The 26,613-nt window shown below is 41.6% G+C and overlaps 1 protein-coding gene across 1 annotated transcript; it reads right to left on the reverse strand.

Moving 5' to 3' along the window:
• On the reverse strand, positions 1-26,613 carry LOC118776002 (solute carrier family 12 member 2-like). The gene is made up of 27 exons (XM_036526016.1): positions 26,273-26,613; positions 25,470-26,030; positions 19,418-19,540; positions 19,084-19,159; positions 18,320-18,415; positions 16,053-16,192; positions 15,421-15,531; positions 15,224-15,332; positions 14,835-14,959; positions 14,409-14,493; positions 13,926-14,077; positions 12,009-12,116; positions 11,697-11,820; positions 11,456-11,557; positions 11,138-11,293; positions 9,677-9,776; positions 7,825-7,936; positions 6,382-6,522; positions 5,970-6,076; positions 5,443-5,528; positions 5,112-5,255; positions 3,940-4,062; positions 3,510-3,621; positions 2,508-2,594; positions 1,653-1,788; positions 963-1,030; positions 1-143 (listed from the first exon to the last, which is right to left on the reverse strand). Exons 2-27 carry the CDS (start codon positions 25,983-25,985, stop codon positions 8-10), a joined length of 3,375 nt encoding a protein of 1,124 aa, XP_036381909.1. The 5' UTR covers positions 25,986-26,030; positions 26,273-26,613; the 3' UTR covers positions 1-7.

Genomic DNA, 26,613 nt, shown 5'->3' on the forward strand with positions numbered 1-26,613 from the left:
GAAAGCTTTAAGAGTAGAAGGTGAGAACACTCTGGTGGTTTCCGCGCACTAGCAGAATAGGGGGAAGGTCCTTGGACAGGGCCTCCAGCCAGGACATGTAGAGGGCACTGGACACTGTCCCCTTTCTGGCCAGGGGCATGCTCCTGTGGGACAGTGAGGGGGAGATGGCATTGTCATTGTCAGCCCTGGAGCAAAATGTACAGAATCCATTATCCAGAGTTCTACAGATTTCTATAGGATGCATCCATCTTCAGTACTGAGGCCAAAGAAGCTGTGGAATATCAGGACGTAGCAGGTGCAGCTGAGTAAAGTGTCTGATCTATAAAAACCAATGAAGCAACACCATGAATGTGTTAATTTTTCCAATGAAGTATACGCACCGTGAAAATCTACCAACTACCATCATTTTTTGTCACTTGGTATTTTTTTCAATTGCAAAATATTGCCTTTCAAAAATCATATTGTAGTACAAAAATTGCATCAATACTTATTTTAACCTATGACATTAGACAATGTTTTGACCAACTGATAATCAATGGCTGCGGTTTAATCAGGCACAGCTTCTGAAGCCCATTTAAAACCCATGGCAGTGATAAGTGGACCACAACATGAGCAATGTGCTCTGTAAATTTTTCAGATTAACAGTTTTAGTGCCTCTCTATAATTGTTTAACCTTCACACCTTCACCACACCTTCACAAACTAGAGGCACTTAAAGTTTTTTTGTTTACAGAGATGGCATACTTTTTGGGGTGTTTTCATCCCAATCTAACAGCAAACAAACAGATTTATATTCCATATTGATTTCTCCCATTCCTACTTTTAGATCAAATTCAAGTATGAGTGCAACTTCAAACATATCAGAGAGTAGAATTACACACACAAGTATCAGATCCTCTACACACCATGATACACATAGGAAAGTACACTTCTGTATTTTCCAGACTAATATTTACTCCTTACATGACAATGAGGTTTGCTGTGCTTGAATGTTCCTTCAGCAGTTCATTCAACCTGACCTGCCGGTTTGTCTGAAACAAAGACACAGACAATTAGTACATGTGCTTTGCTGTTACAGTTCCTACATTACAGTGTGATGGGGATCAGGCAAGACTGACAGGGAGGGGACTAGCATCCCTCAGTGCTGAAGTTATTTTAATTAACCTGTTTATTAATAACCTTTCATACCTCTTTTGCAGTAACCACACTCTTTTGCAGTTACCTTGGTGTTGTAGATCCATCTTCTTTTGTTTCAGCTACACTCCAGTCTGTCCTCTCCCTATTTTCCTCTCCACTCTTTATCAATGCCATTCCGTTTCTCTTAACCAGCCAGCACAAATCACCGCTGATGACTGTTTCCACACTGTTCAGTCTGAGAACCTTGACAATGCCAAACACACACTTGCTGTCTCATGGCACTTACTGCTGTAACTCACCTCAACTGACCTTTACAAACTTTTTGGTGCTGCATAGATTATTTGATATTGTAAGGCATTCATGCTGTTGTTGAGGCCCTAAATGGGTGTTTTGGCATGCTAGAGTCAGAGCAGAGACAGGCCCCTGGTCCTGAGCTGCTGATCGCTGTCGATAGCAGGAGAGGATGGCAGGTTGCGGCTGCAGTCGGCTCCGCCAGCGAGCAGATAAGAGGCTGACCTTGGCCCTGTACAGCTCCAGCTCGTTATCTGTGATCCTCCACGGCTCCTCGGCCTTCAGCCTCTCTGCTGCTTCCTGCTCCATGTCGTCCTCCCTCAGTTTGTACGGCTCGATCATCTCCTCAAAGTCCGCCATGCTGAGGGGGGGTGGAGGGGTGCGCGAGTGTGAGTAAATCACTGCCAACGTTGCTGCTTTAAAATGCTTCACTGTGTGATAAACTGGCACACACTCACGAATGCTCTGTTATCTTCTCTATGTACTGTGGTTCACGTGACACTTTTGTACCGTTTGCTTTATAAGTCTGGATAGGAATGCCTGCCATGTGACTAAATGTAATGTAAATGCACCATAAATAATCTAAATAACCTAAATTATTAAGGTTTGCACCACAGCTCTTTGAACATAGTAAGTACATCACTACAATCATAGTTACACATACATTTATATGTATTATATATAATAAATGAATTACATTTTATGATTCATATGCAAAATATGCCCCAACCAATTCCTGCACAATACACACCTTTCAATGCAAGATCACTGAATGCTAATCCCCCATAGAGCAGGCTGAGGGCCAGTGGAAATGCTGCCAGACACAGCACTGAGGAACAGGTATGCTTCTGTTTTAGTGTTGCTGCAAGTGACACTACATGACACTAAATTCGCTCCTTCCTGTTTCATCAATACGCATTTGCTGTAAAGCTCTTTATAAGTCTGTGGGTTGGAGCCAGCCTTCTCAGAAATCTTCCTCCACTTTGTGTTTTATTTTGCAGGAGCTGGGACAAAAGGCTCCCTTAAAGAACATGCATACAGGCGGGTTCAGAGGGGTGTTGAACACAGCACAAAGCTTACTTCTCTTTCTTTGGCTTAACGTTGATGTCCCCGAGGACGGTGATGTCGGAGAACCCTATCCTGAACTTGCTGAGGAGAGCTGCCATTCTGACAGGGAACAGAAGAAACAGAGTCTGTGAGTGGAGCTGAAACATGCTGAAGGGATTATACGCTTAAAGCTTGGAGTGCCCGATTCAAGCCCTTCACAGGCAGGGAGGGGGTGTGCAGGACGTCGGATTTCGGGAATAATTTGCGCTCGGCCGCTAATGAGCGAATGGTTTTCCACACCAGGATAATAGGCTCTGTGCTGGCGTGGTGCTAATTTTAGCTGGCTGAAGAACAGGAGGGCAGCTGTGGAGGACAACCTGACATGCGACATCAGCGTGTGTCTCTATCGTTCCCTGTGCCGAGCAATTCGGCCCTCTCCAAATACAGAAAAAAAGCATTTACACAAAAAGACCAGTGGGATTAGAATGATGCAATAGGGGCTTTATCCTTTGAGGCCACACTTTAAATTCAGCTGCTGCTGACCAAAAGCAGTATTTCTGCAGTTGCAGCTGCATTCTCAGAATACTCTTCTGATGCTCCCAAGTGATCAGAACGTGTGTCAAGGTTATAAAGAATTATTTATGACTATAAGAAGGAATTATTTTATTTATTCAGGAGTTGCTTGGGCTTTCAAAATAAATTTATCTAGACTATCAAGGAATTCTGTATATTTGTAAACAAACTTATGCATACTGGCTCAAAGGTTTGCTACAGCACAGTCTATCAAATACTGAGTGATAGCAAACAGAAGCAAAGTTACCTTTTTTCCATACAGAAAAAAACATTACAGTATAACACATAACAGTTTACCATATCTGGATAGGGAATTAAATTCAACTGCTGATTCAGAAATATATGAGAATGATCAAAATCCTAGTGTCTTAACCATCGATCCCAATACAGCTGTAGAAAACCGTGACCACTGACAACAAAGTGGTCACACCTGCTTTCAGGAGGGATTAGTGGAAAACTCACGCTCTGCGGTCGTGGTCAATCCTGTTGATCTTCCCACCAATGAACACACGGATCTTGCAGTCCTTCCACTTCTTCTTGTTGGTTAGCAGGTAAGGGATCAGTAACGTCAAGCCTGCAACATTCACAGTCAAAGCATTACGTAGGTTGTCCATTGTTACTTTGTGTACTATAAGTTATACACTGTGAGTTATGACCAAACTGTAACACTGCATTCACACACTGCATTCACATACTATAAATTCAGGCCAGACCACTTTAGGGCTGGACTTAATAACCTCCAATGCAAAGATACTCGAAGTGATTCCTATGCTGCGGGGTAAACCAATCAAATTTACCCTACTAATCATGAGTCTGCTGCTCCTACTGTGAGTCTACCGTACCTCCCAGTCCCCAGAGACTGTTACGGAACTCTCGACTGTGCTCAACATACCGCCATCGTCAAAGAGCCACCACACGTCCACCGTGCCCTTGCCCTGCTTCCTCTGGAACTGCTGACTGGCCTCCAGCAGCCTCTGATCGGCCAGGCTGAGCGGCACGGGCGGGATCTTTTTATCTGAACACCGCACAGGGGGACAGGTCAGTCACACAGCAGAGACAGGTCTGAAAATGGCATCACCATCACTGACAAATAAAGACCTTCATGCTTCTTTGACTGAGAATATGACATGAAAAACAAAATACAGGCCGTATATATTTTACACAAACGTCTTGCCCGTGTACAGGGCACTGAAAATCTTCACGGGTATTAAAAAATGTGGGTTTTCAGGAAAATGAATTGCTCTCCACAATCCTGATTAATCTCTCTTTCTGGCCTTTTGTTATCAGTTGATAGTTCTTGAACTGCTGTGGCTAGAACACAATGCTTTAAGTAAAGTAGAAATGGAAGGAACTCCATATTATGAAAGAATCAATCTTTTAGGAGAAAATGGCCCTGCTTGCAAAACTATCTTGTGTTTTCCTCTCAAGTATCTGATCTAAGAGCCAACTGCGTGAAAGAAAAAATCCTTCTTTGTCCACAGGCACAGAAAGAAAAGATTAAGACGAGGCCCAATCTCTGTGAAGGGGTGAAAAAAGCATAACAGCTGAACTGAAGTGGGAGAGATTCTGGCAGTTTGATAGATACACACAAGCTGGATAAAAACAAAGCTTCAAAGATTGCGCTGGAGGCACAGGAAGAGACAACACAGAACAGAGGGCCAGAGAAAAGAGGATGAGAAAATCCAAACATGCTATTTCCTTGGGTTTGAGTGCCTGCCTTTTTCCAGCAGTGGCTGAGTAGGGGCCCTTGCATCCTGGTCATTATCTGAATCATGTTAGAAAGAGACAAGTGCAGTTAATGTTCAGAGCTGTAGCAATGGCAGACAAACGTGTAAACAGCGGGTTAAGATGAAACGATTACTCAGTAGCACTTACTGTATTAGTAGAAAAGCAAATTAATATATGGCATCATGGTGACTCAATCATGACTACAAGATTAAATAATAACTCTCACTACAGTTTCCCTCGGGGAAGAAAATGCTGTCGACAACGTGTGATTAAGAAGCAAGCTGTGATTGAATTCTAATATAAGCGGGCCATGAAATGAGCTGTGAGGAGCATCACCTTTATGGATGATGGGGCTACTCTGGGCTGTGGAGACTCTGGAGGATGCTCTGGAGGAGTCGCCATCAGAGTCTCTGCTCAGGTCCACAGACACCACTATGTCCTTTATCCCCGAAGGCTTCTCCTGGGAGGACAGCAGCTCATCTGGGGTATAAAATGAACAGGTGCTACTCTGGCTAGAACTTACTGTTCAACAGCTTGTGCAAATCAGAAACAAAAACGACACCTTAAACAAAGCAGACATAGGTTCTTAATTAATCTCAATGAAAAAGACATGGCAGATACTCCTTCTTTCATACTGGTACACTGAGAGAGTTATATGAGGGCTTACCTTGACCTTGACCTTGAATATGGGAAATGTCAAGTCCCTCTTTCAGCCTGAGGATAACGGCACCATACTGGAAGTCGAAGGCATCACTATGACCGATAAATAAACCAGTACTTTAACCATTTCACGTGAATCCTTTTCACTACATTAGTTTAAACACGTACTTGTCATGTGGATAACATACTTTAAAGGCTGTGACTTATTTTTCAGCAAAGAAATCAACAAATCAATAAATCAACAAATCAACAAAACTCCTTCACGTGCTGGAAGAAACTAATACAACCTCAGAATTTTATGATAGTCCTACACTAAAAAGGTAAATTCACCATTCACCATTTATCAAAATTCCTTTTCTGTGCTCATCAGAAATACAGTAGGGAAAGTGGTTTTAATAAGCCAAAAACCAACCTCAGCTCTCACAGTTTTTATCTCTAAACCAAATGAAATTTAAGATGGTCTCATAAAAACTATTACTATAAAGCTATTGATGGGTATCTTTATGACAGCTTTGTGGGACAGGGCCGGCTCACTGAATCATGTTGATATAGGTCTCCACATCCTTCATGTCTCCATTCCTCCAGTTGTTTTTGAAGCCTATCACCAGCGTGTTGGGCCTCAAGCGGCCTAGGCCTGCAGCCTTAAAAAACAATGTTGGATTTCTTAAAACAGTTTGACTTTTAATTTCAATTAGTTTTTTTAACTCCTTTTCACACTGCTAGCTCCCCATTCCAAGTAATAACCCAATTAAATCTGAATCACCTACTTCCTTTCATGTCTAGCTTATTTTGTCATCCTATAAGATCAACATCCATCATGTCTGCTCTCCTAAACATGATCAAATGAACCATTAAAATTTTACCAAAGAACAGAATGCTACAATGATAAACCTGCTGTTCCTCCAGTCTAAGACATTCGTGACTGTAGCATAGCCTGTGGTCTCACCTGTAGCAGGTACTGAGTACCCTGCCTCAAGTCCTCAGCAAACACTGGTGTGTAAAAGGCTTTGGTCCGGTTTTTCAGTAGCCATCGCTGGTAACGAGCTTGGTCGTTTGCCAGCTCTTTGAAATTTGGCCTACGGGTAGGCTGGAAAAAAACACACCATCAGACTTGTCAGTATCTTTAACAGTGTGTACATACTGCTTGTAGATGTCATCAATATTTCCTCACAGTTCATGATGTGTTGAGATTTAGAAGCATAATGTCCTAAAATAAAAAACAGGAATATTCAACTTTCAAAAACATCTTTTATGATCCTCTTTTTTCATAAATATTAATCCTACATCATAAGGATTTTTAGTGCAACAAGTTTCAAAGTGGGAGCTTCTACAACTTTACAAATTTATTGAGGGTAGATCCAACAGCACCCCTGCGTATTAACCTCTATCCCCTGACAAAAGTCCTAATCTGACCATCTAATCAATTCCCAGTCTAACTGCCCTATTAAACTCTTGCTGCTCCAGCTCAGCTGATGGTGTTCTGATGGCTAGACACTACCCAGTCAAGGTCTATACCTTGGTAAAGCCTTTTGAAATGACTGGATGTGAATGCACAGCATTGTAATTACACCCTTTGAAAGTGCATATTATGATTACGAACTTCATCTACAGTACTGGTTATATCCAAATGCAGGAGTGAAAATCAATGTTGATGAAGCTGTTATAATGATCTACACACAGGGTGGTCATCAAATAAAATATTTTGAATATGAAACAAGACATAACACCACTGTTTGACTATTCTCAAAAAAACACCCAGTGATGCTGCCTCCAGGCTGGGAAATGGACCAAAATTAGGAAAGACTGTTTTCATTCTCTTGACAGAAAGAGATAGCCAAACTGAAGGCTCCAAGTTCTCCAGGCTGAGATTGCTACTCTGGCATGGGTCTGCGGACCCTGTCACTATCAGGCAATGTGGTTTTCATTACCTTTATTACTTTCATTACCCATTACCTTAACAGGTCACTGGCAGACATGAATCTGTGAATTGTCACTTTGCTTTTGTTAGGGTGGGGGAGCTCGACTGCTCCAGCTAGATCAAAGACTAACTGTTCTGGACATTGGTTGAGGTAGGAACTCAATCCAAAATGCAAAATGGACTAAACGTGGAAAGAAAGTAACTCATAAAATAGTGGTGGATAAAACTGATAGATTGTAGGAATTTAAGGTCTAATAAATTGCAACAAATAATCTTCTACGAAACTGTGTTTTATGAAAAAAATATTTTATGAAATTGTTTTTTATGAAACCACACGCATTTCACTATCTGAAACAGCTGAAATGAGCAGTGGTAGGACATACCCTTGTTAAATGCGGCAGTATGATGCTGTAAGGGTAAAATCAGTGACATGAGCTGGCCTTGCTAGACCCGAATAGTCCGGTTACCCACCGTGCGGACGTGCCCACAGACCATGAGCCCCATGCTCTTTGTGAAGGCGTGCACCAGGTTGAGCAGCGCTGGGCGGGAGTTGGGGTACCCTGACATCACCAGGCATTGGGGTCTGTGGGGAAAATGAGTCAAACCAAAGATGAACATGCACACCCATATCTCATACAGACATTGCTGTCATCAGGAAAAACACAACGGGAGGGAAACTTTATCAGTTACTTTATTATTATCATAACAGTTTTAAGGTGTATGTGCATTTTACTGATCTTGCAAACCTCTTGTGATCCTGAGCAATCTTATTTTCCTTTGTAAGACACCAATTTGAGAAGTATGGTAATCAAAACAAATAGAAGTTCTGTGGATCAAAATATGTGGGCTGTAAGGTCTGTAGACTTTCCTACCATTGGGCAACTACCTAACCCAGCTAACCACTGAACAACTGAACCAGCTTAGGTCCCTCCCCTGTTATGTGAGTGTAAGTGGTTTAAAGAAAGCTATAGATCTTTTGAAATAATGGAATACCCTCATCAAAAGACACGAGTACCACAGTTAATACTGCTGATTGCAGTATAGCATCATAATACAGCAGTATAGCAGCATAATACAGATCATTGCCATCGGATGAAAATGTATGTAGAAATATGTATGTATGTATGCGTGTATTTTCCATGCCTACTACCACTATGCTGACAATAGAAGTCAGGAAAAACAAAAAGAGTCTCTAACAAACCACTTGCCACATGCCCAAACAGGGACAAGTGAATTCAAAATTTTTGAAAAATTTTGTTAGTTTCATAAAAGATATATTGATATACATTGATAGTCAGTAAAACTGATACAGACCCCAAAATGTATTCTTAGTCATCAATTGCTCATCCACTTTGCATATATACTGTAAGACTAGGTGTTTAATAGGCTTTTTTCTTGAGTAAAAGAAGTAAAGAATCTATGTATGCAAATAAAGTAACTTTTAAAGTAACTTAATTTTAACTTAATTTTAAATTTTAAAATCTGTTATTTCTTCCTCTGAGCTACATTGCTTCAGTAATAATCTTGGGCAATTTCCAATATAGCTGCACAGTCAGTGAAGGGCAGCTGAATATAGGCAATCAGACCTTTTTGATGTTTGGGAACATGGTGCATAAATAAATTCTGATTTCAATTCATATAATTCATAAACAAGTTTAATTGTCCTTGTTAGCACAGACAGGTTGACCTTTACTGATATTCAACCCTACCCAGGGAATGCATTTATCTAAAAGCTAGATGTAGTGGTGACTATTATCCAGGGCACTATGAATTAATGGTACTGTTGCAAGTGATCAATGAACACCGCTGTAATGAATAGGAGATGAATCTTTGGTGGTCATCTACTCTCTAATAGTAGAGTGCAGGCATTTATTCTGGGGTATAACATATTATGGCTGCATGATGTTCTCAACTGCTCTTTAATTAAGCGTCTCTCTTGACCCTGATGATAAACCCAACAGGGAGTAAATCGGTCATCTTGTGCCCAGTTTCCTGTTGATATTTAGTATGGACAAAAACCTTTTTATGATGCCGAACAGCAGTCATAGCAACGGTTGTTTTCAGTTCTCAAAAATTTTATTTGGTCGTTAGCCTTTGAAAGGACAACCACTCATCCTTCCTAGAGAGTCGCTAGATAGTGAATGGGCATTTAAACAGGGATGGAAAAAAGAAAAGGTTTTCAGGATCAAAAATTTCAAAATCTTTTTTCAACAGGCACATTCACAGCTCTTGTGTTACTGTCATGCCGCAGTTTATCTCAATTTCACCTTTAGTGAAGGACTTCACTCAAACAGTAAAACCTCTGCTCGCATGGCTGAGTTACCTAAAATTCTTGATGTGGTCCTCCACTCCAGTGAGCTGCAGGCAGTGTGTGAGCGCCTGATGGTAAGTCAGTGCTTGCACGGAGGAGCCCCAGTTCACATCTGTAACACAGAGCACATGCTCATGAACCTGTCAGCTGCTGCTGAAGGGATTATCCTGGGTTCATGCTTTGTATCATGTGTAGTCCAATGGATGTACACACTGTCTCTTTGATGTGACCAGAGATAAGAGCCATGGACTGTCAAAAGCTTCTTAAATCATCTCTGAAGACAGTGTGCTGATATCATTCCCTGCGGATTTTATGGCCTTTTATGTATACTTCAGAAAGTCCAATCTCAGCCGTCACCACACAAGGGACACATGCCTATCTGGTCCGGTTTATGGGAACCTGCAGTAATGGTGCTGTCGTGATTATTTATTACGGCGTTATTTAGTGCATTGCTCCACAATGATAGACTTAACAAATGCTGAGGCAATCAGCAAAATAAGTTCTCCTTTGCGGGTCCCGTTATAGCTTTGAAAAACTCAACAGGAGCCAGACGGGACAACCTATTCCAGCCATCCTGAAAGAAGACCAGAGACCAGTCAGAGTCCCATGCTAATTACTGTACACACCTACGCCTGTCTGCTGTCTCACTGCATACAACACAATGCTCAGTTTGCAAGTGTGAACATGGTAAGACTGTATCTGTCATTCTGAATGCTGTAGTTCAGGATTCCCTCTGAACCTAGGAGCTTCGGAACCTTTTCATGAGACTGTCTTTAAGTCATCACTGACTGCGGAACAGGTAGGAATGAGACAATATGCTCAGCTCACAATACATTTCACGAAATGGAGTTTGTGATACAAACATTCCCTTGTGAAATAATTATGTTGGGTGATAGAATGCTCTTAAGAGAGAGCAGTTCAAATGGCTGGCAAAAATACAAATAGCATTCAAGAGGACATGAATGGAGTACACCCCACCCTGAGCCACTGGGAAAGGGCAGTAATAAAACCATAAAGTCAAAATATCAATTCAGAAGCATTTTAGCTAAATGCTTCTAGCTAAAAGTGCACACAGTACCTGAAGTGTGTTATTGTATAGCTGTGGTAACAGTAATGACAATTTTATAAGATAGAAAGGGTGTAGATTATGAAATTAACTATTGTACATGGAATTAAATGTTATGCCCACATCAATTATAATATAGGATAGAGTGTTACTATGGTTATAGTATAATAATATAGTGAGAGTAACATAGCTGGTATGTTATTACAGTGGTAGTGATGGTAATGCAGTATACAGTAATAACTTCAATACAGTGCAGACCTTATCTTTTACAGATACCAATGGTATGTACTATATATAAATAAATATATACATATATATATTTGAGGTCAGCATGTCCCAATGGGTCTCACACTTACAAAAAGAGGTCAAAAATCTTAAAGAGGACATGCTGATTATGTAGGACTCACCTGGTTTCTTGTAACTGACATATATATACAGTGCCATGACGATAACATTGGTCAGGAGGGCCGCCCACCAGTTGATGACAAACATGACCACGCAACAGAGCACCGCCCCCGCCAACGACACCCACATGTTGTAGTACTTGAAACTGGGGCGCCATCCTGTATTGCAAGACGGGGACACTGTTCAGGTACTGTACTGTCACACCTCACTTGTCTTCCAATGTTTTCACCAACAATAGCTCGTAATGTAAATCTGTAGTTGATGGAATGAACACTCTTCGTCTGAGAATGCATATATTCATGGCTTCAGTAAGGCCTTACCTGGAGAGTTTGCCAGAGAGGCGTGGAACACAGAGAAGTTGATTAAGGCATAGGATGCCAGGAAGAAGTTTGAGATGATGGGAGCGATGACATTCAACTCAGCTACAGAACAAAAACACAATGATAGCTATTTGAATGGACTATATTACTTTGACAACTACACTACACGCGTTTCAGTTTTTCTTGTTACAAATTTGAAAAAAAAACACATAAAAGTGAGAATATTTTAAGACAAACCTACCAATCAGAATGAAGGCCAGGCCGATACAGAAGGTGAGGACGTAGCCACGCAGGGGTTCATTGTTCTTTCCATATCCCTTGGCAAACATGCTCAGGCCAGGGTAGATGTTGTCTTTGCACAAAGCCTGCAGGACAAAGACCATGTGGACTGGTCAACTTCCCGTAGTCCGATAACTGACAGTACCTTCTCCAAGAAAGTCAATGGCGTGTAAACTCTTGGTCAGATCTAGAACAACAGTCAGCTGAGGAAAAGTAAAAGAGTTTTATGGATGTTTATTGGTTGTTTATATAAATACTGAAAGAAGGGACTCACCTGGAAGACTTTTGGAGCACTGACCAGTGAAGCAAGGGCAGAGGACAGAGTGGCAGAGAAGACGCCGGCAGTGATGAGGGGTCCAAACCCAGACACCATGCTCATGATCTAAGGCATGAGCACAGAGCTTCCATCATCCTTTCTCTTATCGACACCCTCATCCATATAAGCCCACACCAACCAAAGCCCAAACCACTACTCCACAATCCCCTATCTTTTAAACATAGCTTCAAAAGAACTGCTTTGTACATGACTCACAAGGGGAGCGTTAATATATAGCTTGCAAAGTGGTACAGTAGGTTGCCAGTTCTGGTGAGTAGGTGACAAGTGCTGAATAGCAGAGCACAAAAGCAAAGTACCAAGAAAGACACTCTATTCCTCAAGCACTACTCTAGTCTGTGCCTCAGTTTTCTTCTCACATCTCAGTGTGTATCAGCACCATTGTAACAAAAGGACCAGGATCAATAGACTGTTTGATGTTTTATATTTTGCTCGTATTCTGCCACTGCTTTGGATAGTGTCAGTGGAAGGGGTGGGAATGTACTATGCAAAGTGAAATCCTCTCGGAGATGCAAATTCACTGGCTGACCACACAGCAGGAATTCTAATCAACTTTGAATTTCATGCCTTTGTTGCATGCATTTTTTATGCTGTATTGCAACTGTCTGCTGCATACTTGGCATCAAAGCCAAGGTGCGCACAGAAGACAAAGACAGTGGCTGAAAACGAGTGTGCATTCTCCGAGGCAGTTTTGTGACGTGCCTTTGTTGACAAAGCGAACAGTGAGGGCTGTTTGTTCGCCGACTGCCAGTTCCGTTCCACCCTCTGGAAGACAAGGGCCTCTTTAAGGGCGATACTCGTCACTGTCCCGGACAATGACACAGGGCACCTGGGCCTCCGCAATACCAGCCGTGCCCTTGCGCCACTCGCTCATGATATCAGTGCTGCAGAAAGGCGGGGTGTCCGCAGCGATGGGCGGCAGTCAATGCCTCCATTCAGAGCTTTGCCAGTGGGCCTTGTGACCACACAAACACCATTCTCTCAGCCCTTTGTGTTCATGACTCTGCATCTACCCTAGCTTTTGGTGGAAACAGGAAGAACGTACACACCAACTCACCTTCCAATTGGCTTGACACCAGTGAGTTAACTCAAATGACAATGTTGAATGCTTTGGAATATCAAAGGTATTGAGTTCTCATTTTGAGGATTCCTATTATTAATTCTTATCTGTTTTCTTCTTGACAATCTAGAGTACTACAGGGTTGGATGTATCTTAGCAAATCACACAAAACAAATTCAAAATGAATGCTGAACCAGGCCTCATCCACAGGAAATGCATTAATTACTGAAAGGAAGTCACATTTTCTATGTCAGGAATGAATGTAATCACACCTCATTGCAACTCAATGTAATCAGAGACTACTTGATCTGTCAACATGGTTCAAATGACTGTTTAAGAGTACAGTAGTAACTTTTTTAAAGAGAACCAATGGGTTACCTCTAAAAGGGATCAACACTTAAAACTTGTCTCTCAATGTACCTAGTTGTTTAAATTCTTAGGTAAAAGTATTGAAGATGAGAGCAAGGGATATTGGATGCTTGGTTGGAAATACCACACCTTTAGCAAGTGAATGACCCTTACAAAGTTGAATTATAGAGTTTTCCACCCAAACACTTTCCCTGGGTTTTATTTTCTCCTAGAACAACAATACTTCATTAAAACTCCTACGTTGTCTGACATCTTCTTTTAAAGTAAAGGCAGGAATTTAACTTGCACTTTCAAACATGATGAATATAAATAACAAACCATACATTAGTTCTTTGTTAGAAAATGATACATACAGTTAACACTCTACCTCAGACTATCAACTGATTCATTCATGTTAAAGCCAAAACTTCCCACTGCCCTTGACTTACCTGGAAGTCGTTCTGGAGTCCAAACTTGCAGTTTCCTGCCTTACAGGAAGAGAAGTCATAGCCTAGTTTGCAGGCCGCATCTGTGCAGTTCACAGATTGGCCACTGATGGTGTCGTTGTTGTTCCCTGTGGCATCTCGCACGAGGCAAGCTCCTGTGAGGATCCAGACGTAATCACATCACAGTGATGACATATTCACACATCACAGTCATGACATATTCAATGTCATCACTGCTGTCCTGTGCCTTTTATTTAAGAAATATGTTCAGAACAAGAAAGGTATTTAATCTTTTGATTTTTCCTAAGACTACATCGTTTCTGGAGCTCTGTACTACCCACAGGTTTCTCTACAGTAGGGCAGTTAAAGTGATGCTTGCATAAATGCACAGCTGCACAGCATAACCACAAACATCAACCAAAGCCAACAAACCCAGAGCGCAAATAAATATGAATTAGATTGGATATATTTGGTGATATCACCTACCTGCAGAAATGGCAACTCCCACATAAACAAGTCCAGTTATCAGGATGGCCAAAAGAGTTCCCTTTGGAATGGCTGATTGTGGATCCTACATAGAATACAGCCATTCTCTAAAAACATCCTCATAATGGGAAAATAAAGCTAATACTAAGAGTTATATAATTCCTCTTTCCTACATCAGTCTCTACAGAAGTTCTGAAAAGACAGTATTCTTACTGGCCACACACAGTTAAGGGATATCATAACCACAATGATTATGAGCCGTATAATATCAGAATGAATATATTCCTGGCTTTAACATCCATTTGAATATTTTATCAAATATTTTAAACATAAATAGATCAGATATTTGTGTGAAATAGCAGGTTCTAACAATGCTTTGCACAACAGAAACAACAGACAAAAGACAGACGGACAGTGGGTCCTAACCGTGAGGTCTCCTGAGATGTTGGCCCCAGCCAAGATACCCGTAGCTGCCGGGAAGAAGATGGCGAACACAGAGAAGAAGGTCTCACCGCGGAAGTCCGGAACCATGTTCTCCATCATAATTTCCGCTTAAAGACATGACAGAAAAAAATCTGAGACGCTGTATTTAAAAGACAGCAAAATGGTCAATTATGATATGAGTTGATTACAAAGCCACTCAGTCATTCAAATCATTTAGTCTTCTGATTTCCTTTATTATACTTTGGGGCACTTTGGGGCAGTTGAGCAATTCACTGCTGCAGGAAGGGGGTAATACTTTTTCATCAATAACTTGAGTATACACAGACAGAGAATATTTTCTGTTTTCATGTGAATGCAGAACTGGGTCAAACCTCTGTAGCCAAAGAAGCCCTGGGACTCCTTGGACTCCATGGGGATGAAGCTTCCGATGACGTAGTTGCAGATGGCTGCCACGAGAATGACCAACAGGACAATCTGGGCCTGAAAGACAAGCACAATAGCACCTCTGCAAAAATCGCCACAGGGCCCACCCAGATTTACAGAGAGAAAAGCCTTTGTGTGACTCTACCTTAGCCTCCCACTCCATGCCTGCAACAGAGATGCCCAAGAGCAGGATGACGGTAAGGGTGCCCACTATCCGGATGTCATTGAGCTCGTCTGTCATGTGGGCATCTATAGTCTGTCATTCATTGGGTGGAGAGAAGCAGCATTAAGAACAGGATATCAGCATCGTATTTGCCATACAACTTCCACTGCTGTACAGCTGTACAATACTGTGCAGTAAAGGAGGCTATGGCACTTGGCACTGTAAATATCTCAGAGTGCTAATGAAAGCTGCATGAGTTACAAACAAAATATAAAAACAAGCAAGAAAAACCACTTGTTCATCATGACCAAGAGTGGAACCAAGTAATCCTCTATTAAGGCTGTCTTCACAGGCAGGAAACCAGGGATGTGTTTAAAAATGTAATAACGACAAGGGGCAATATGGCCCAGCCAGCCTCCGGTGCGCAAACGACTCAAACCACCCCCTAGTGCCATAGAGAAATGTGAAACCTGACTTCTAGTCATTTGTTGTCATGATTTCCAAAATGCTTTAAGTCTATGATCTACTAAATTATATGAAAACCATTTCTGTCAAAGTTTTTTTTGTATTATGTGTGGTGGGTAGAGAAGGTATGCCCGTTCAAAGCTGCTTACACTGAGAAGTTCCACGACTGTTTCAGCGAAGCCGACGACATACATGGAGACAGCCACGGCATTGGCAAAGGCAAAGATGAGACCAATGGACCCACCAAACTCTGGGCCCAGACTCCTGGATATTAGGTAATATGCCCCACCTACATTGAAAGTAAGCAGGCAAGAACACGCAATATAGATTTCATTCATTTTCAGAAGTAACATAACATAGAATGACACATCCACATCCATCCTTATTTTTTATTTTTTTTTTTTACCACCTTACTTACCTCAGGGTTCACAAAACCCATTTTCTATTTTAGCACTGGAACCAGGCTGGCTCATTTACATGTAGTTCTTTTCAGTCAAACAAGAACTTGTGGCGTCAGCTCAGGCTGCATTTGTTACTGGTGCTGGTTTACTTGCAAGTGAGCTGTGGGTAGAGTCATGCAAGCTGCATGACTACATTCCAAATGTGTGCAAGAGCTGTGGTTATGGATAATGCGATGGAAAAGCAATCACGCTGTTCTGGTTCTGCTTCAGCCAGCTTTGGCTCCAGCTCAAGACAGCCAGCTCCTGCCAGTGTCAAAAAGGGTATAAGCAGATAAAGCATGGGAGTCAGCAGACCATGTAAGTCCCTGTAAATAAGATGAAATCTTTTCCGAATGAAGCACTGAAAATACGCCACAGCTCCGCCAACATGGTGACATTGCACTACGGTTGTGATCTCAGAAATCCTTGGTGAAGGCAGCTGAAGCTGGAGAGGAAGTGTTCAGGTCCTGCTATGAATTATGGGCTCACACCCTCTCTTTGTTGAGATCTATGGGAATTGCCTCTGAAAGCATCTCAAGTGCTGACACAGACATAACATGGAGCACAGGATAAGGACCAGGGATCAGTCCAACGCATGAGTGAATGAGGGAAAAATTCTCACAGATGTAGGATGAATGAGCTACCTTACTACATATAAAAGCCAGATGTTGCAACAAGCCATGTTTGTTTTACAGCACTGACTGTCTTAAATATATCACACTTCAATATATCTTTTTTCTTATTTGTACTCTCAGTCTAAGGATTTTGTTTCCTGTTTGTCATAGTCTCATTTTCCTTCTTTTTCCATTCCACTTCATGCTGTTTCTGTTTTAATTTGCATTATTTCCCTGCATGCACCTGTCGTGTGCTCTGTAACACAATTCCGTTGCTAAGATCACCATATTAAGTGAAATTAGGTGGACAGTTTTCCTCAGTTATGGAAGGGTGACACATTCAACAAAGGTATGCAACTCTGGTTTTATAAAATGGTTGGATTATTTAGGTCTTACAATGTCACGTGTCACAAGTCCTTACACTGTCCTAGTACATTATGTGGTACTTATGATATTCCTTCTGCTAATGTCCACACCTCTCCTTGCATTCTTCCAACTTCTTTACACAATAGATGATCACTTAATTTTTCAATAAAGTTCACAGTCCTTATATTTCTTTCACAGTCCTTTCTAGTTTCCACAATCCATGCTCGAGCCAAGAGTTTCCTCATATCAAATGTGCCCAGTTTAGGAGGGCATTGTGACAAAAGCTGTTCATTGGAACTAATCTGGTTGCATAATCAATGTTCTAAGGAGTAATTATGCATGCACCACCTACCAAATATTTCTACACAGCAGAGAATGGTACTTAATGCTGTAATGCATATAATTAGAATTTTTAAAACATATTTCCTGTCTCTACCTGAGTTTTAATCTGGTTGCTATTTGCACATGTGGAAGCCCATGCATATAGAACAGGATAAAAATATACATTTTGAAAATAAAATTAATTTTCAGAAATTCTGTCTCCTTGAGTCCTACTCTTAAAATGTCACCTTTCTATATTGCCAGACATCATCCCTTGTTTACAGCTTTGATCAAAGAAAAACTGTATTAGTGTCAGCCCTAGGCAGATTGTGTGGGAAGGTCTTTAGGTTTTAAAAATACAGCATTAGGACAACATTTGCCAGCATGCTGCCTTGGGGATTTTAACTGTATTAAAAATGTACCCTCTCTGAAATTTCTGAAAAATATGCCTAGTTCTACACATAACGCAGTTATTCAAACTAGGTGTAGTATGCTTTAATCATTTAAATCCAAGGTTAAGGTTAAACTTCATTGTCATCTTTCCATTCCTTTTCCTCTTGTTGCCATTTATTTATTAATCACGTTGTCTTAAATTGTTCATAAAATTCACCTGTGCTGTTTTTGACCAGGTATTGATATTGTTTGTTTGGAACACTGAATGACATGATGACATACCCCCTCGCACAAAGCCATTGGTTGCTATTGCTGAGGTGGAGAGTCCGGTGATGGTGGTTACAACCATTGCCATGAGAATAATCACACATGTGAGAGCTGTTGAAGAACACAAGAACAGATTATTCCACACTAAGGCACCATGTCCTACATTTCCAAGCAAATCTGTAATATCCAACAAGAAAACATTTTTATGAGGTGTGCTCTATTGAAAATGATCAACATATGATAAACTACTTCCCGTTCACGTTAAGGCATGTCAATCACAAAGGAACATGGCAATTCAAATGGGAGCTTTATCATTTTGAGACACAAGCACAGAATTGTTCTATGAAATATTCCTATTCCTATTCCTATGTTCCTACTCCCACTAACCACTATGCAACACATTTTAAGATGCCATGCTCATTCACATGTCAAAATGACAAATAATTTGTATTGCAAAATATATATAATTTGTATAAAGACAGAACATCTGTTTATAACATCCAAACTGTACTATAATTGACCCTTATGTGGCAGTTAATATCCCAGATTAGCTGGAAACTAATCTTCCAGATTATCTGGGAACTGTTCTCAGATCCAGTAATGCTGAGAACAGGTGCAATCATGCTGAAAAGATGAATGAGTGTGAACAGAAGCAATCATGCTGTGGCACTATGCAGAAGCGTATTGATACCAGACCATAAATTGTAGAATGTGAGGGGGAGGCGTGAGCTGTAAAAGAAATTCACACAGACACAGACAGGGTTGGTGGTGTAACCTACCAATGCCAGCCTGGCCCACAATCCAGGTCATTCGGATGAAGAGCATAACACCCCAGATGTTCAACATGCAGCGCACCTGTTACATAAGAGAAGAAAGGGGTTTGCTGTATGGTGGTGCTCCATTAATTTATTCCATACTGGGTTTACAGAAGTCAATCAAGTACAAAGGGGACACCACTCAAAACCCCTTTGACTGCAAACGCTGTGGCAAAGATTTTCATTCATTTTGCAGCAATCAGAGGTTTTTGGAACATAAATAAGCCACAAGCTATTTCATTCTGCATGCTGTGCCACTTCACATTTTTAGACAATCTCTAGGAGGATGGGCACTCACCAGGACACCTTTGATCCAGCCAAACTTCACCGTACCCTTTGACTCTTTAGTGACTTCAATGACTGCGGCTTCCTCAGCTGGTGTCAGCTCTTCCCCGTTCGCGAGGCCATCGTCGAAAGGCTCCTGTGAAAGGCAGGCAACAGGGGGCAAAATCAACCAGCAGCAGCAAAAGGGCTGTTGTGGTGGTGTGTCCTCACCTCTCACTCATTGATACATCACTGTTCATGTTGTCTTTGAGTGTCACTGCCTTTAAGCAAAGTCAGTAAAGGAATAAAAATATGTGTATGGAGTCATTCTCTTTTTTGTTTATTTTTGCTTTGAACAAATGTGTTTCCTGTTTAATTATATTAAATTATGAACACCTGTAACATGCATATTAGCTGGATTAATTAGGACTATTTTTTTCAGGGCATGCTAATGGAACATATGGTTTACCCTCTAAGAGGTTGTATTGACTAGTCTGACTCAGCTCTGACAGCGGACCTTCTCACGTTCAGGTCTACAGGCTGACACAGCAGGGCACTTATTGTTCTATCCTCTGTGTGCCCTACTGTATACTTTCAAATGACACACTGGATCAGATAAATCCTTTTCCATCCTTTCCCATCTTGCTTTTTTCAACTGCACGATGTGTGCTGGTACTGTATCTCTTCTAATTGTGCTCTCTGATTGAGCTGTCAGTTGAAAACTGATCTAGGCTTGACATCACTTGAAAGGTAAGTGTCTTTTGTGACAGCAATGAGTAGAGAGATGATGTTTATGTTAGTAAAATACATAAATACCTCAACTTATTTCTGTCAAACAAAAGGTTGATATCAATTAAAACCAACTTTTACATAACAGAAATGTTAGACTCCATCTGTATAAGTTTATAACATCCCCACCTGACCGGACAGTCAAAATGAACACTTTTCTTCCTAAAAATTTCCATCAAGTTGATTGTTTTTTTTCAGACTGTGCTGTTGACCAGTATTTATCTAGTTTCAGTTTGAAAATATTATATTTTGAAGCGACATTCAAGGGACAAGAAAACTGAATTTTATCAGAACAGCCTGTCTGGCACATTCTGCTTTTCTTGCAAACGCAAACATTTCAGAATTAAATATAGTAACAAGATCACCCCTCGGGGTTTGTGTATATATTTAAATGTATGGACCAGAGTAGGTGAAAGTCAACCTGACTTCTGGGACTGCCTATAGCAGAGAAGCAGGGCTGAAATGCTGGGGCAGCAGGCAGGTGAAATATTGAATGGCACAACAGCTCCAGCCAGCGTGTGTCAGGATGTCACGGCAACTAATCACCTGTCCTGCCTGTGCACAGCTGTGCTCTGTCCATGCTGCTACGACAGTCACAAGTAACCACACAAGACGGCGTGGCTGGGGTCTGTCAGTGGCCGGGACATTGGGCCATTGAGCGGGGTGGGAGCGGACACACGGCGGCATTGTTGCTGGCTCCCGGGGCCGTCAACAGACTTGTGAGGGGCCGCGCCGGCCTGGGCGGGGGAGCGCGGAGAGAGGGAGCATTGTCAGAGCGGCATGTGACCGCTGGGCCTCTGACATCACACCCGCCAGGCCAACAAAGTGCCAGTGACAGGGAAAAAGTGCAGGTGGGAGGGAACGACATTCTTGTATCGGGCAAGGTCAAAACTGCGTTTCCGTCACCGCGGTCCAGCGCTGGTGCTCCGACTATGGATGGCGTCAGTGAGAGGTGGCCGTCCAAAGGTACAAGAGAAAGCCCTCTTTAGGCCTGATGCTCTTAAAAGGATTTCCAATGCCTTAGTGGTTGGCCAATAAGCATGATGTGGGTTCACTTTAAGCAAACGTTTTCACAAGTGGGCTTAGTGAAGTGATGAGAAGAGAGGACATGTAGAATTAAAGAAGTTTTTAAGTTTTCTCATCCCGCTTAAAGAAAGTGAATTTTATAGGCTTAAAATTTTGCATTGATTTACATCCTACAAATAATAGGAAACATTGCTCCTTAATAACTTTGCTGAGGCATACATAGCTAACTCAAAAAGTTATACTTGGCCAGGAATTACCATGGTGAGCCCTAAATTCAAGTTTGTGCTGTATTAGAACAGGCTATTTAACAGACTGTGTTTTGAATTGACTCAGTTTTTAGTACATTATGAAGCTATCAATAGGTATGTGTAGTTAGCCAGCTTTCAAGGAAATGTGCACTTTACAGTTATGCAAAATCAGTCTTTTTATTTTATTTTAATCAACTGTGACAGACAAGTTTGTACACAAATGAAGTGCTTTGTGTCATAAAGTAGTCATTGCGGAAAACTAATGGAAAAATAAAAAATAGCAAACTGTCATCCTCTTTGGGACATCAGTGATGTGAGAAACAGCAACCTATAAATTTCAGCAATATTTCAAAATCTTTAATCCTTTTTATCCTTTCTGTAAATCTTAAATCAATCGCGCCTGAAACCTTCATTTGGCTTTTTCATTCCCAAGAACCTTATCAGTGGATTACGAATCAAATTAATGTTGTTTAATCTCTTAAACTGTACTAACTCTTCTCTCTACTGCTGTATTTATAAGACCTAACCAACCTTTCTGTATAATTTTGATTATAATTTCGCAGCAACATAGTACAATTACCTTTACTGTTGATCTCTTTGTAAATATTAGCATTCTAGGACACAAAAACAAACCAAAAGACGTGAAAGACTATTTTAAGCTCCTTCTAAATACCTCTGAAATGCATTTAGGTATTTTGGCTAGACATGTGCTCTGCAAGTACTGGCTGTAGGATCACTGTTAGTGTTTTAGAGGCATTTTAACTTCCTTGAATAGGAAAACTCTTAATTTATATCCATCTCACATTTCACTTTAAATACACAGGAAGGGTTATTATTCAATCAGTCAATGAAAATTATATCAGAGCATTTATTGTTAGCCAGTCAGTCTAGTCACAGGACACTTGAGCCTGAAAAGCCTTTATCCTTCACCAGTGGATAGGGAATGTATTTTAGCATTGGCAGAGAGCTTCACCTCTTGAGCTTCTTATGAGCACAGAACACAGGCAGCTCAGAGCCACACAGGCCCCATTCTGCAGGGCTGTTATTGCTACGACAGCAAACTATTACAGCTGTGCAGTAACCGTCACGTGTGTCAGCTCCTCTCATGACGACTCGGTTGCAGGTAAACAGACCGCCCACCCTAGGGAGGGGTGTTGCCACGGAGACAGGAGATAGCCAATGCTAGGGGACCAGTGCATCTCAAATCTCAGCTCCTGTCTTAGTGTACATGAATAGTAAGACTCTTGGGGGACCTTGGAAAAGGAAGTATGACGTGCAAACACAGCAGGAACACCTGCAGAAAAATTAATGTGACACTCCAGTGACGTATAGACATCTGCCTTGACTGGCAGTTAAATGTTAAGGCATGCAAGATTATAGTGATGAACATACATGAAACTGTTTAATCAGAAAATATTATTCTGATATTCCACTGTTTTAAGACAACAGTTTTATTTGCTTACATTTCCTTCAATAAATGAAGCTTCTTTTTCTGCTGAAGCTGTTTCCTTAGTTTCAAAATCAATGCTATGCAGCAGATAATCAACCAATTGCTGCAAGGTAAAGCTGTGGTGTAAACCTGTAGGTAAAATGGCCAGTGAAATTGTGGTAATGAAAGGACACTTGCAAATGCACATGGGACCACTTACTGAGAAGCACATAAGCTATTACACACATTAGGGACCTCAGGAAAGCTACTCAAGTGTGAACGGCACTAAGGACTGAGGACATGGTGTACCAACAGGAACACAGGCTCTGTCTTGTATCGATTCCATTTGTTTTCTTTCCGCGTTGTCAAAACACTTGTACAGGGGAAGGAAATACAACTGCTTTCCATTGCACATAAGCTCTGAAGGGTTAAAATCCTAATTAACCAATTCAACCTACTGCCCAGTGTTGAATTCATGCTGTTAAAAGTGAACCCACATGCATTATAGTACCAGTTAACAATGCAGTTTGCACAATACAGTGTGCACATTTGACAAAACAGGTAAGTAAAGAGCTATGGTAGGATTGTTTGAATTTCTTGAGTACTAGAGGAGAATGACTGTCCCCTTTAGAATAACTAACATAAGGTGTGCACATGCACTGTGTATGTCACAAAGTACTCTAAAAAGTGTTCACTATGCATGTAATTGGCAAGCAAACATTTTACAACCCAAAAATGTTTGCAAAGACAGTGGTAAACGGAATAATTCTGAATGGCACCTTTGAGTGTTTGGGTCTGGTAATGTATACTATGCTAGTAAGGCTAAATTGTGCAGGAGAGCAGACATACAGCACCCCAGCCACACTGCCGTCTCAGAAATTTTGCTGGGCCACCAGATAGGTCATTACCACGTCTCACAAATCAAAGCTTTCCCCGTGACAATCCATTTATTAAAGCTGCAATTGTCCCACAGCGCTTCCCCTGCAGAACCATGTAGCTCACACCGTTTCGGGTTGGGTCAGTGGGCTGATCCGTGAGGCTACTGAATGGCTCCCTTCCCTGGCAGGGTGATAATCACCCAGCAACAAGACAGAAATTGGACCGATCTGAGTGATCACGCAAAGGGAGAGAGTCGTGTGGCAACAGCGGCACAGGGGACGCCGCTGACTACAATGGATGTATTTTTTGCATGCTCACAAAACACTGTCTGTTGGTGTGGAAGGGATGTTAGACCGATTCCCTGGGCAGGCCAGTTACTACTGCTAAAAATGCAGGGATACACTACAGCAGTGCTTCTCAACCTGTGTCCTGCGGACCCACAGTGTATGCTACTTTTCATTCCAGCTGAGCTCACAATTAATGAGATTTCAGTGAGCTGTTGAATGAATACTGATCTTTACTTGATGTCTGTACATTTGTTCTGCTAATATGTATTTGCAAAATAAAAATGCTAGAGATGTGTTTGTACTAATAGGAAAAAATAATATGCTGGCACAACATAATTTAGTGAATATCTGCCCCATTAATGTGTTTGGTAAATCCGGCTCAATTAAGCATAATTAGTTGTCCAATTACTTGCTCTAGGCACCCATCGTAAGTAATTACTCTTAATAAATTAATCTGAACGCTTGCTTGTATTATCAATTTGTGTGAGGTACTCACATGAATATGACTAACTTACAGAGACACGTGTATCCTTGCCTGAGACGAGATGTGTTTCCAACTACCCCTATCTGTAACAACGAACTAACAGCAAATACTTAAGTGATGTCAAAGCATGCTTTAATTAATGGCTCATTAAAACCTAACTGAGAACTCAGGTACATTGACAAAAGTATATGTAGCCATGCTGTGCAAAGTGGATTTCCTTTTCATTTCTTTCACCATGTGTTTACATATTAATCGCACTTTTAAGAAAGGTTCACAACTTTTTTTCGATTTTTTTCCACTTCTTTTAAATGCCCACGGTGAAGCTCTTAGCGACCGCTGGTTGTAAAAGTTGCAGTATCAAACATGCTTTGATTTGTTTTGATTTTATTTAATGTACAAATACACACTTGCTGTATCCGATTTCATGGGTCACCACAATAAAGTTTTAATCTATATATCAGTTGTTTCTGACAGAGGGTTTGCCAGCGTGTTTTGCAGATTTCGCTTATTGACCTGTTCAGGCACCCATCGCACCCAGAGGAAGGAACGTTTCTCTTCTTAAAAACGTCAGTGAGCAATGGGCTATTAATGCGTGTAACATGGATTACTGAAACATTACGCATCCGGAGCCTGCAACAGAGTAAATCAAGCTATTCTCATCAATCCTCTTTCGAGACTATTATTTCTGGAAAGTAGATGCCTAACGTTTGACTGTCAAAATGTAACAAAATGTGGGATGTCTGTTACGGGCTTAACTTTGAGTAAAGAATTTAGGTAGCAGTTACTGTATGTGTATTATTATTTGTACACAATATGCCTCGTTAAAATGCGAAATTGTGAAAATGTCGGCTGGCTTACAACTAAATAACCCGTGCGAAAGTACGACGACCCAAAGTTGGACAAGTTAGCAAACCGCTGTTGCGGTTAAACACTCCCTTGCTTACCTTATCGAGCTCATCGTGCAGCTCAGAGAGAGAAGGTCGTATCAACTTCTCTCCCAATGGTGCAACAGTCTGCCGGTAGAAATCAATGTTCGGGACGGCGTCGATGGTGTTGTGGCCGAACGTCCGCAGGTAATAGGTATTTGTGTGGGTGTCATAGTAATAATGATGTTGACCTCCGGTGGACGAGTGTAGGCTGCCCTCGCTCTTAATCGTATCTGCGTCAGATACGGCATCTGGGGGGATCTCGACCCCGCTAGGATCCACAAAGTTCACCACCCGAAATCTACCTTTAGCCTCCTCACCCCCTGTCGGCCCCTCTGTTGGCTTACTCAGGGCAGGAGCGGGTTTGTCAGCAGGCGCAGAGGGCGCATCACCCTTGCTCTTGTCTGCAGCGGAGGCTGCCTCTGCCACCAAGTCCACCTGGAATCTGCTCTGGTTTGTTTTGGGGCTCGCAGTCGGTTCTTCCTTTGGCTTCTCTCGCGGATTGGCAGAAGTAGACGATGTATTCCCAGACATGCTGAAAAGCTTTTCAGCTGGGCGAGCCAGCCGGTGAATGCGTAGCTGTGGACAGATTAAAGTGTGTTAAGTTAATTAAATGTATTAAAGGTGATCTGTTCCTGGGAAAGTTCCGTGATTCTAACTTGTCAGGCAACAACAGCGGAGCCGGTCCCTAGTTTCACTGCGCTCCAACTATTTTAAAGTGTCATTCTAACTTGCAGGATGGCAAGTACCAAGCATCACCCCTCTTCACTTTAAAAAAGCAGAACCCATGCATGCTGGTCCACCATAAACATACAGCGCACCTGAAGACAGTTACTGCTGGAGCCTTCAACGACTTCAACGAGCCTGGATGCAAACGGAATGTTCGTTAATAAGCTGTCACGTTTTCTGGCTATCGAGATAAACCGTTGCAAACTTTAAGATGTGCTTCTCAATGCATTAAATAAATGATAAAGATTTCAGCTTTCAGTCCGGTCCTATCGTTTCAAAATATATATCTCCACAGCTTTTTCGGGGTTTGGAAGGATGCTGCCGTGCGCCCTCTCTGCGACTCCTCCAGCTACACTTGCCAAGTCTGCTGTTCTCACGCTTCAGCACCACTGTACAGTGGGTAGTAGTGTGGCGGAGGGCATAAGGCAGGAAC

Source organism: Megalops cyprinoides, chromosome 4 (genome assembly GCF_013368585.1).
Source record: "Megalops cyprinoides isolate fMegCyp1 chromosome 4, fMegCyp1.pri, whole genome shotgun sequence".
NCBI classification, from domain to species: Eukaryota; Metazoa; Chordata; class Actinopteri; order Elopiformes; family Megalopidae; genus Megalops; species Megalops cyprinoides.

What these genes read in the sequence shown, in the direction of transcription:
- LOC118776002 (XM_036526016.1), bottom strand. Translation starts at nt 25,985, where the DNA reads ATGTCTGGGAATACATCGTCTACTTCTGCCAATCCGCGAGAGAAGCCA. An exon ending in GTGCTCCAAAAGTCTTCCAG is followed by an intron (nt 11,821 to 12,008) that starts GTGAGTCCCTTC and finishes TTTGTCCTGCAG; the next exon opens with GCTTTGTGCAAAGACAACAT. An exon ending in CCTGGCCTTCATTCTGATTG is followed by an intron (nt 11,558 to 11,696) that starts GTAGGTTTGTCT and finishes TTTGTTCTGTAG; the next exon opens with CTGAGTTGAATGTCATCGCT.